We start from the raw sequence: 12847 nt of genomic DNA, 5'->3' as shown, positions 1-12847 counted from the left end.
CGAAAAGTGACATGTGTAGGGGTATGTGTTGTGTCAGGAACTATGTTGAGGTTAAGAGTGAGGAGGAAGTGATCTGAGGTGTGTAGTGGAGTAATCAGCACATGATCAGTGGAGCAGTGTCGTGTGTAAATAAGATCCAGTTGGTTGCCGTAGTTAACACTCTCTTGAGATCAAAAGAGGCAAGCAGAGTGTGGAAGTCTACAGCCTGAGGTTTATCTAGGTGGATGTTGAAGTCTAGGTGGATGTTAAAGGAATACATGTCCAGTCATTAGAGATAAGCAGACCAGTACCTCCACCTCTTCCAGTCAGACGGGGAATGTGGGAAAATGAGAAATTATAGGAGAGTGCTGCAGGAGTAGCAGTGTCCTCTGGTTTGATCCAGGTCTCTGTCAGGGCCATGAGGTTTAGTCTTGAATGACTAGTAATAGATGTAATTAAATCTGCTTTGTTTACTGCAGACTGACAATTCCAGAGACCAATAGAAAAAGAAAGTAGTGTATTAGCAGACATAGGCAAAATGCACAGGTTGTTAGGATTGCGCTGCCTATAGTGTGTGATGCGTGGTTTGCGAGTGGTAGTAATAGCAGGGATATGGAAACACAAGAGTTGGTCATAAAAACTGAAACAGAAGTGAAGCAAGGTGTAGAAAAGAGGATGAATCAAAAGCGATACTTATGTCCCTAGCCGGTGTCCCTGCACGGTGGAGTCGATGGTCTTTACACTCTTCAGTCTTCACACGAGGGCTGCCGCGGTATACTAACCTTTTTTATACCCGTTTGACAAAACGGAAATTGAATTCAGCTGAACACACTTTACTGTTTATCACAACAAAGGGCTAAGCAAGCACAGGGTCTGAATACTTTGGACCATGTGATATTTCAGTTTTTCTTTTTTGATAAATCTGCAAAAATGTCAACAATTCTGTGTTTTTCTGTCAATATGGGGTGCTGTGTGTACATTAATGAGGAAAAAAAATTAACTTAAATGATTTTAGCAAATGGCTGCAATATAACAAAGAGTGAAAAATTTAAGGGGGTCTGAATACTTCCCGTACCCACTGTATATATATATATATATATACAGTATATGCAATTACTTCTTTGAATATTGGTGTCTTATGTTGCATATTTTTTATGTGCAATTTTACAGAAATTTTTATTTTCTGTAGCTTTATAGAAAAAAGCGCTACAGTTATCTCAATGGTTTTTTTTTTTTTTTTTTTTTTTTTACTTTTACTTCACATACATTACAAACAATGAAAGTGTTGCCATTATTCAAATACAGCAATTCGTATTTTTCCATCTATACAAATGGAAATTCACTACAAATTCACTACAAAAGTGAATTTAGGAGCAGCAAAGTCCAGGTGGTGTGCTAAAGGATGGTTTGAGTATTATGGCAAATCGCACGTATCATGTTCTCCCGATCCGTTCCTTGTCATCTTAACCCATACTTTCTTCTCATGCATTCCACACAGCCGATTAAGGAAGCCCATCCATTAGAAACACATGCTGTGTTCCAGGGTCACGACCCCTTATCTGTCTGTTTTCCTCACTGTAGGATCCCAGAGAAAAGTGGTGGTTTCCTGTAACTACAGTGACCAAACAGAAAATATAGTGTTGTGCCGCTCAGTGAAAGCATTTGAGAGTCTGTCTAAAAGGCCATCACTTGTTTTTGGCATCTCTGGAGCTTGTTTTGACAGTGAGTGTGCTGTCGGGTGTAACAACAGCATGAATTAAGTTTGTCAGAACGGTTTACTCAATTCACCCTCTGTGACTTCTTGAGACAAACTTGATTTTGTTGTTTGACGGCTCTGTTTTAATCCACAGAGGAAGTAATGAGGCTTACTGTAAACCTGCCACACACATCAGAGCGATACCTTGACCTTTGTGGGCCACTGTGTGTAAACTGTGCACATTTCTGTGAAAGGCAGGTGTGACAGGAGTCGTCACATGCCAGTTCTACAGCATTCTCAAAGAAGAGGCCGCTGGCGGTCATAAAGTAAGACTGAATGAAGGGTATTGTGACAGGTGTGTGAATGACTTCACTTTTGAGTTTGTGAAAAGGCTGTGGTGGAAAACTGTTTGCCACATGTTGTTGCGCTTACATTCACTGACAAAGCTTTCTTGAAAACACATACACAAAAGCAGACCTCACAATAGAGGGCCAGTCACTCTTCAACAGGGCCAGCGGTAGGAGTGGCAATATTGAGGCACATCACGATCCGATCCGATTCCTATTCGGGGAATCACAATCTGATTCCAAACCGATTCTTGAGCTACATTTTTGTCTTATTAATTAATTAATTAATTAGTTTACCGACCTTAAATATCATATTTATTTGTGCATTTTTTATTAAATTACTTATAAGTAGGCTACTTTTTAAAATAATTACAAATTAATAATAAATCAAAACAAATGTATGTTAAGAATTTTAACAAATAAATAACAAACAAGCAAATATAAAGCAAAGAAACACATTACAAGCAATAATTAAAAAGTGCTTTCGGTATCTGAAAGTTTCCAGATGAGCACAGTGATACATTTTTCTCTTTTTCTCAGCATTACACCGTGAAACAAATGTTTATAAAAGTTTTATTTTGCTTTATTTTTAATGTTTCCTTAATGAAATTTGACATGCTGAATATGAAAATCACATTACATTTTATGTATCATTAACAGTGCTCAGGAAAACCAAACATATATGTTGACAACTTATACAAGCTGATATGTATGCAAATTACATGCTACATGCACAACAGGTTAACATAAACAGTTACCAAAAGTGAGTTGTCCAAAACTTCAGAAGTATAAGTTGGATGATTTTTGTCCTACAATGTTCTGGAATGTTCTAGAAAGCACTGGAATATTACAGAATGTTACAGAAACCTCTAGAATGTTCCCATCCTTGCAAAAGCAAAATATGCTTTAAACATGCAAAATTTGTACTAAAACTTATCTGTACTAATCCAATGTTTCATAATTGTGACCCTGGATCACAAAACCAGTCTTAAGTAGCACGGGTATATTTCTAAAAGGAAAAATTGAAATCGCATCATATGACCCCTTTAAACTAACAGAAAACAGCTTTGCTGTTATGTTGGTGTTGCTAATTTCCACTCTGTTATCAAATTTGAGTTTGAAATTAATTTTGTTTTGTGAGGAGAACTGTTGAGGAAAAATAATAGAACCCAATTTTAAGTTCATCATGGTGAAGTTGGACATTCTGGCGGTGATCGTAAGAATGATAAATGCATGTTGATGTCATATAATATTGTCTTGAATAAAATATGCCTATTTCCGATGTTTCTCTTTCTTTTTGGCTTTATCATGCGTGTAGACACATTTCATGATGGTAAGTTTAATTTACTTGATAATAACAATTGTACCGCTGTTTTTAAACTTGTAGTCAAGCTATAACGTAGGCTATTTGATATTTATCATACATGACTAAAATCATGCAGGGATTAAAAACGAATTCTGAGCAAAAACGTTAAGGTTTTTTTTCCCTTTCTGGTAGCCTAGTTCGGAGGTCTCTTTTGGCCCGTTTTTAACTAAATAAAAATAACTGATTTATTTACTTAGAAGCAAGGTAGTTTAAATTTCATTTTTGTATTTTAATTTTTATAATTTGTATTTTATGAATCAAAATACAACGCCCACAATATAATATTCAGTATTGGGCTGCCGAAACTCCGCGTGCATGTTGAGGGGCGAGCTGAGATATAGGCCTATAATGTATTCATCCGTTTGCGCAAATGAATTAAGAATTTATAGTGCTATATCTCAGCTTAATTAAACATAATTATACTGTATGAACTGTTTAAAAAATCTGTAAAAATATGGCACTATGTGCGCTGTATAAATAGGCTGTGAAGGAATTTGTGTATTTGAATTATAACTCATGTTTGTGGTTTTTCATCATTATACAGTCTGTTTAAATAAATATTTAAATAATAAAATAATCGCATACACAGATGCACGTTGCCATTACAGTAGTCAGCGCCGAACAACAGGCAAATAAAATATAAACTGAGGTTACAAAAGTGATTGTCAAGATCAGTGAAGGATTTTCTTTTCTTTTGTTCTTTGATTAACATTAATGACTGGCGGCAGCGGCTGCTGTCAATGCACGGATCCAACCCTTGTTTTCTTTCTCAGCTCTTTGCATTCACTTAAGACATAACCGATTGTATTTAAGGGAAATTTTTTATATAATTCTGTGTGTATTTGTCCATTCGAATGTGTAAGAATGCGAGAAAGGGAGCACAGTCCAGTGTTCGCGTATATAAGAGGCGGCTTTTGTGCATGCGCTTTGTGTGTGAGTGTGTGCGCAGCACAGAAAACAGCGCGTGAGTGCAGAAGCGAGTTCTATTTCGTCTTCTTGCAGTTGAATCTTTCGAAATTACAATAAATGCGCATACAGGAATCGAGAAGCAGAATCGAAATTTAATTTTATAAGTAATTCGATTCCTGACCTTACGCATCTAATCTGATTTCCAAAATTGGAATAGCTTTACGATTCCCAACCCTCCTACTAAATGGTTTCATTTTTGCATGCAAAAAGACCTGTATGGTGACTATGGGGCTATGTAAAATATTTTTTGCAACATACTAGGTTTATCTTTTTTTTTTCCGATAATGTCGATAATCGTCTGTTACCTGACTGTTGACATCGACATCGCGATACTTACGAGACATTGTCGATATACGATAATATCGCCATATCGCCCAGCCCTAGTGGCGAGCGTTCGGTACGCCATGAGAGTACCGCGGTACATACTGTGGGTGGTGTATCGCGGTTTTTCGGTTTGATTGAAATATTCTTACACTCCTATTGGTAATAGGGCTGAAACGATTCCTCGAATACCTTGAGTAACTCAAATACAAAAAATCATCGAGGCAAATGCACACAGAATATGAAGGATATCAAAAACAAGTTTTACACACACACACACACACACACACACACAAACACACCAGTACGTATACCAGTACACAGAATATGAAGGATATCAAAAATAAGTTACACGCACACACACACACCAGTACGTAGAGGGACATTTAAGAGGGTTTATTCTCCAAATAACTCTAATTTCATGTTGCAGAAAATTTTTAAAAAATCGTGTATGGTCTCTTGTTCTTGTTCCAAGTTACCTTCCTGTCCACTGATTTTTGCCTCTCACAAAAGCCACAAAGCCTTCCAAGAAGACTGTAAAGGCTTATGTCATGCTTGAGGTTTAGTTAGGCTGAAACTTGAAAGTTAAGTTGCACAACATAAATGCAATGTTGAGGTATTATTTTTATTACTATTATTTTTTATTACTATTACTACTGTCGCGTGGAAAAAACTTCTGCCATCACACAAAATTCAAGGTTGCGTGGATTCCCTTTTAAATGAATGGATTTTACCCACAAAAATTACCTGAACAATAATAAAAAGAAAAGTAATTGTTCATCGTGCTTAAATTCATGTTGTTGTTGTTGCTGTACACCTTAGGTTAAAAAATGTGGTAAGAAAAAAAAATACAATGTAGTAAGACCGGGAATGCATTTATATTACACACCTGCATGCCTGCACAACATACTTCATCAACGGTCTAGATGGAAGTTTTTCATTTAATTCAGGACATACTATAAAAGTACAGGAGTTCAGATGCAACACTGTCCCACCTAGATATATCTGCATTTCAATCAGCTGATTGTACTTTATGCAATAATCTCTTTAGTGCAGTATGTACTGCAGCCACACCTGATTTCCCCTAATACTCCGCTCTGGCATGCCCTGATCCTGCCTGCAGGTTATAGCACGCAGAAACCATGTCTGCACCTCCACCTTTCCTAAAGCTGACAGCCTGCTTGAATGAATGGGCAGATCATTTTGGTTCCTGCCTCCTACTCTCCACGTCCCAGATTCGCTGTGTTATACAACAGCAGCCGGCTGTCCGTCAGCATGTCCACATACACACTGCGGTGCCCGCCAATTCTGTTCTGTTCATTTTTTTGGCTGGAGTGACTCAGTGGAGGATCGTTTTGTGTGAAACCGAGTATTCCTCCAGGAGCTGACTGTTTCTGTAGATGCCCCAGTCACTTTCTAACTGGAAATTAGGGCTGCACGATAAATCGCATGCGATATTTAACGTGCATCTTGTCAGTAAAGCCATTCTGTAATCAGCGGTAAATCTCCATCACCTGCCGGCTTTCACATGGAGCAGCATTAACTACACAGAGCCGTTGTTCACCGACAAGCTGTGCAAAACATGCGCAAAATATGATCGTGGTTTTGAGCAGCTTGTCAGTGAACAACGGCTCTGTGTAGTAATGCTGCTCCATGTGAAAGCCCGCAGGTGATGGAGATTTACCGCTGATTAAAGAACCGACTTTACTGACAAGATGCGCGTTAAATATCGCATGCAATTTATCGTGCAGCCCTACTGGAAATCATGATTTTAGAGGAAACTAGACAGAAATTCCTTTGATTCCTTTGGTAATGTCTAATACTTCATTTAGACAAATGAGTAACTTTACTGTAGTTTTTAGCAAAGCTAAAACTAAATTTTATGAGTGATTGCCACCAAAAGCAGAAATGCTGTCTTGTGTGCCATGTTCAGAATGGAATACTAGCGTACTAACTATACTGCCTACTACTTTTTTTAAACAGTATGTGAAAAAGTACTTATTAACCAATCATAAACTTTTCAAACAGTAGAATGCTATATTATTGTCACATATCCTCATCACACTGCATGCTATGAAATTCAGTTTAGTTCATGTTATTTTACATTTTATAACTCATTTTATAAATAATAATCAGAGTAAATGTAGATCAATTCTTTGCATTTGGCATGCTGATGTTTTGCTTGCTCTTATTTGGTATTTAAATCAACAGCATTAGCCTCTCTGCTGCCCCCACCAGGTCTGGAGCATTATGGTGTTTACGTTGTGTTATTGCATGACGGCCTGTTCCAATACCTAAACTTGTGCCACTTGAGGGCATGTGCACGCGACAGGAAGTAAGTGCACAAGACTGTCCTAGGACTACTAAATGTCTAAACCCATACTATAGGTGCATCCCAAATCGGGTACTTGTGCACTATTTTATGCCGAATTGTAGTATAAATACTAGTGTTGTTCACACTGAAAAATCCAAAAAGAAAAAGCACACGGATGATGCACTTAAATAACCGAAAAAAATTAAGTGTGGAATGTTGGACACTTCAAGTACTCAACTGTCACAGCTTTAATTATGTAGCGGAGAGGGAGGAGCTAACAGATTCTGATTATGAATGACAAAATAACCTTATAAAATTCACACAGTACGGGCTACCTGTTTTTTTTTATTTTTATGGTATATCAAAAAGTGTATATTTTTTAAATGTGATTGTTGGTACATTTTACCAGTTTTTACCATACTTTCAAAACAAAAATTAAAATAGGAAAAATATGCAATATGAAAATAATCGAAGACAAAATGTGTTTTACTGAGAAAAAACAAGATTTGGTTTTTAAAAAGCCTTTTTCCAAAAGGTACATCTGGAAAAAGGGGGGTCGTCTTATAATCAGGGTCGTCTTATATTCGGGCCAATACGGTAGATAGATATTAAATAAAATTAATTAAAAGCTCCACAATTACTAAATTTTGCCGTCAGCTACTAAACAGAAATGTAGAAGTTTATATTTAAAAATGTATAAAGCTCTGTTAAAAGTTTACTTGCATTTTTATGACACTATAAGTGTGTGAGTAATCAAAAAATTTTAAAGTGCCATTTATGCTCCCACTAAACAATTGGGCCAAATACTTGAAATACTTCATGCAAGTAGACAAGTGCAAACTGGTCAAGTGCAAAGACCACAAGCGTGGGTATTGGGACAGGCCCATCCTCTGGAGAATGTACAGACTTAGATAAATTTGTCTGAAGTTTGTGTTGGTCATCATGTGACCTTGCTCTTCAAAATGTAGAATAAATAAACTTTTCTAGGCCAATAAAATGTGCAAAGGTACTAAGAATTGTTTGAAGTGTAAAAAGCATAAAGGATCTTCCTTTCCAATAAGAGACTATCTGAAATGTCACATCGTCAAAAGGTGGTGGTGTGTTCTAAAATAAGGAGAGAAAAAAACAGCAAAAAAGAAATATAACTCCAACTGGATTCGTCTGAAAGAAGAAAGTCATATACACCTAGGATCACTTGAGGGTGAGTAATTTGTGGGCTAATTTTCATTTTTGGGTGAACTAACCCTTTAAAGGATCTTCCTTTCCAATAAGAGACTATCTGAAATGTCACATCATCAAAAGGTGGTGGTGTGTTCTAAAATAAGGAGAGAAAAAAACAGCAAAAAAGAAACAAGTGTGTCTGAATGCACTGAATGTAAAGGACACTTTATGACAACATAAATCTATCCATCCATTCTCGTCCCATGTAGGGTCATGGAGATAAACAGTCACTTTTCACCAAAATCTACTGTCTGGCTCTTCTGGTATGGTCCCTAGAGTGTGTTAGTCCTTAAGCATCAGTGAAGCTGGGAATACTGGATGTCTGCCCAGAACAGCAACCCCTCGCAGAGACTGCACGTCTCTATAACCCTGCTGCCTGCCTTTCAAAAGTCCTTGAAGCCTCAGAGGCACAAAGAGGCAGAGAAGGGCAAAGCACTGACAGTTTGCTGGATAAATGTCTATGTGAATGATGGAGTACTGAATATTATTGCTGTAGAATGAAGTTCATTGCGCCTCAATGTCTGACATGGAAGATAACAGATGAACTGAACAGATGGAGAACAAGTCCAGTATCTCCTGTGTCCTTCTGAACAATCATGTATGATGACGGATCAGATTCACACGACCAGCAAGAGCTGTGACTCGCCTCATCAGAATTCATCTGAAGTGAACTACTGAAACCAAGACTCTCACTGCGCTGAAAACAATGACAGTTTTCTACGTAAAATTTCAATTTTTAATGCAATGTTACTTGCCATTTCTTTGGAATTGTGTCATTGTGAAATTCGTTTTCTGAGTGAAAATAGTGAAAATCGTTTCTACACCATTCTTCCCCCAGTTCACATAGTTAGAAGATTTTATTAATTTACATGACTATTCCCAGCTGGAAATCACATGTTTAAAAAAAATGGTTGTTGAGAGTGTGAATTAAAATGAGAAATATTTAGATTTGTAGTTGTTTGGGATTGAAATCATTTTAAGTCATCTAGAGGTCCCTTTAGAGTTTAGAATTTGCTGAGGCCATGGTTGAGAATCAGTGTTTTAATTCTGTGCTGTTCTCTGTGACACTTAATAACTAAAATAAACATCTGCAAACAATAATTAGCTTGTTTATTTATTGCAAACGAACAAGATGCCCTGAAAAAAGATGAAGTCTGCTGATGACTATTATGATTAATAACAATGACTACTAAATGACTGTACTCTAATCTCAGATAACAAGAAAACATCTTTAGTATCAATGACTCCATTTCATTGTTCTGTAGCTTATTAATGCATCATACACGCAAATATGCGGCAGAAGAATATCCTTCAAAACGCATCCTATTATTTTACTGTAGTTCATCCCATTTCCAATTACAACTACTGTGATAATTAATGTTACAGAAACAGATGACCATAGCCTTCGTGAATCATGTAAATGCAGTGTCTCTGCATTAGTAATCATGATACTTGGCGTGTAGAGCGCAGCAACGCCCCCCTTCATGAATTCATCAGAACATAATCACTGCATTCGGTTTCATGTGATGCTTTTGTATTAGACACGACCGATTAATCTCATTTAAATGACTCAGCACAGGATCCACCAACATCTGTAACACAATTATACAACAAATCAGCCATACTGAGCTATTGCGGCTAAGGATCCGTGTCCTTAAAAAGCCCTCATTCATTCAACTGGTCCCTGAAGAACACGGCGATGCTCTTATAACCTAGAAAGATGCCGGGCGATGTCCCAAAATGCTGCCTATGTAGCCAGCCAGCTCACTATGTAGTGTCTACATGTTTCAAGACAATATTGTTATACATTAAACAGACAAAAAGCCCGACCTGATTTGAGACTCGTCGTGTTTTAGAATTAAACCAGATCCCCAAACAAGCATTCGGTTTGATCTTTCACAATTAACCATAAACACATCAACGGCGTTATGAGGTGTCATGTGCGTGCCGTTTAAAGCGAATCTGAGCGTTCACATGCAAACAGGCGGCAGCTGTGTTCTCACCTGAATCGGGGTGAATCTTTAATACATTCCTCAAAATCCACCGTCATTTTTGCTGTTATTCCGTCTTTCAGTTAAAAATGTTGCATAGCATTGCCGGTGGCTGTAATACGCCAAAATGTGAAACGCGAGTGTATCCCTTTCCCCGGTAAAACAGTGACACTGTGACACACTGCTACAGATCTATGTGCGGATCAGTTTCAGCGCTGCGCGAGCTAAGGGACCGTCATCAAACATGCGGCAGAACAATATAAGGGAGCGTCCTCCAAAATGCATCCCATATTTTTACTGTAGTCCATCACATACACCAAACCTCGATGTAGATTTGAAATATTTGATGTGGGTGCGTGTGTGTTTATTTCAATTATTTTTATTTCGTTTAATACTTTTCAGTAAGGACGTCTTAATGCATTCGTTTACAAACAGTAAGCAAAAGCCTACATTTTTAGAGCATTTATTATTCTTTGTTATTACACGGCTCTGTGGAGTACTTGATTCTGATTGGTCAATCGCGCCATCCAGCAGTATGTTATTCCCAGATAACAACCGCCAAATTGAATAACACACCGCTCATCCGGGTACTACGAGTTATCTTGACCGGTACTACTTATATGCTTAACGAGTCACTCCGCTATCGTTGACTGTCTGGCGGCATCTTGTGACTGAAAACACTTAACTACCGCGTGTTACAATGGAAGACTTCAGCATTAATTTCAACATATATAGTAAAAACAAATCTTTTTAGCCGTGTAATAAGCGGGATAATGTACATCCAGCCAGTTGTTATCTCAGAATAAACCCCTTCAGGCTGATACAAGACCTGATCACCCTGTCAGGGTTTATTCTGAGATAACAACCGACTGGATGTACATTATCCCTTACTTAATGTTAGTTCATTTTAGTTCACAGTGCATTAAATGTTGCTAACAGATACAACATTTAATTTTAATGTTTTTTTTAATACATAAAAAATGTATTATTAAATGTTGATATAAATATTTACCAAGATGTTTGGAATATATACATGCATGTGTTTGTATTTATATATACATAATAAATACACAGAGTACACACGCATATATTATGTAAACAAAAACTTTTATTTTGGATGCGATTAATCGCGATTAATCGGTTGACAGCACTATATATATAGAATATTAAATTTGAATATTTAATTAATACTAATATTGGATATTTAATTAATAAAACACGTAATCCTTTACTGCTAAATATTCTTTTCAGAATTTTTGTGTCCAAGACTTGAAATATCTTCCATAAAAATAAAAAAAGGCTATACTACTAGAAATGCAATTAAAACAATAAATCAACAATAGTCTGCTTCTACATTCCGCAAAACTGACATTGTGTGTGACCCCGTGTTTCGTTGTGAAAGCGAAACTACTTTGTTTGGCCTTCCAAAATATGTTATCGCAACGCGTTAAAAGACAGTATAAGTCATTATAATCAGTAATTATGTCCCCACTGGATGCAACAAATGCCTCGTTTATAACGGGTTTTATTGTTTTTGTTTTGTCACGCTGGGACACGGCATCACAGTATGGTAAAGGGCGTAACATTTCTGTCACACGCTTGAGGTATTCGGCCAATCACAACGCACTGGATAGCTGGCCAATCAGAGCACACATCGCTTTTCAGACCGATGAGCTCTGTAAAAATCGACGCGTTTTAGAACGGAGGGGCATAGACGAGAAACAATCATGTACATTATGTGGAAAATAATGTGTTTTTTGAACCTTAAACCGCATAAACATATTGCATTACACCAAATACACAAAATATAATGTTCTTTTTAGCAACGTCATATGACCCCTTTAAACTTCCAAAAAACAGAAAATGATTATTTTCAAACCAAACCAAACATTGTATACATATTATTACTCTTTGCAAAGTAAACTGATCCAAAGACTGAAATTATATATGTTTTGAATAACTTGACATTTCAATGGCTGTTTTTAAAACAGGCATCGCTTTGGCTTCTAAATGTCAGACAGCGGTGGGTTTTCACTCACATGGCTGTAATTTGTGTTGAACATGACTGGTGTTGTTTGACTGCCTTTATTGTCATCATTTGTAAGTCGCTTTGGATAAAAGTGTCTGCTAAATGAATAAATGTAAATGTTGTGTGTCTTGCTATTACTAGGCATATACAACATCTGATGAATAAAAAAGAAAGAAAAAACAACAACATCTGATGAATCTTTTTTTATTGACTTCCGTAGGATACATCCGTTACTGCTTTTCCAATCCCGTTAACGACTCGAACTGACAAACATTAAGCGAATAGATCAGGAAGCATGCAAAAATCCGCCGCCCGTAATTTAATCTTTTTCCAATATGCAGGGACCAAATATAGGTGTGTCTCTATGACAACTACACTCACGCTTCCTTCTATTGATCTGCTATAACAGCACACACATGCGGTAAATATTGGTTTGTCCTTCTGTCCTCAGTGGCGTGATGAAAGCACCGGCAGACAAAGCTGTAGAGGGAGTTGAGAATCATTTAGAGGTCAGTCTCTCTCTGCCTGACAATTCAAAACAATTGCGGTGTGTTTCAAAATAGCCTCAAATAGTTTTTCCATATGCAATTATTTGGTTGTTTCGGTAAGAAAAT

General features: G+C 37.1%; 1 protein-coding gene across 3 annotated transcripts in view; it reads right to left on the bottom strand.

Annotated features, from left to right (window-relative positions):
• LOC107714502 (arf-GAP with coiled-coil, ANK repeat and PH domain-containing protein 3-like) overlaps positions 1-10420 on the bottom strand; it is a 101343-nt gene extending 90923 nt beyond the window's left edge. For all 3 annotated transcript variants that reach the window (XM_016520358.1, XM_016520359.1, XM_016520360.1), the window contains exon 1: positions 10217-10420. In XM_016520358.1, the coding sequence (XP_016375844.1) occupies positions 10217-10263 (47 nt within the window). In that variant the 5' untranslated portion in view covers positions 10264-10420. The remainder of the gene's footprint in view (positions 1-10216) is intronic.
• Between the last annotated feature and the right edge of the window lie 2427 nt (positions 10421-12847).

The sequence above is a fragment of the Sinocyclocheilus rhinocerous genome, unplaced genomic scaffold (genome assembly GCF_001515625.1).
Source record: "Sinocyclocheilus rhinocerous isolate Xijiao unplaced genomic scaffold, SAMN03320098_v1.1 scaffold269, whole genome shotgun sequence".
Taxonomy (NCBI): Eukaryota; Metazoa; Chordata; class Actinopteri; order Cypriniformes; family Cyprinidae; genus Sinocyclocheilus; species Sinocyclocheilus rhinocerous.
This window is presented reverse-complemented; position numbering and strand designations above follow the sequence as displayed.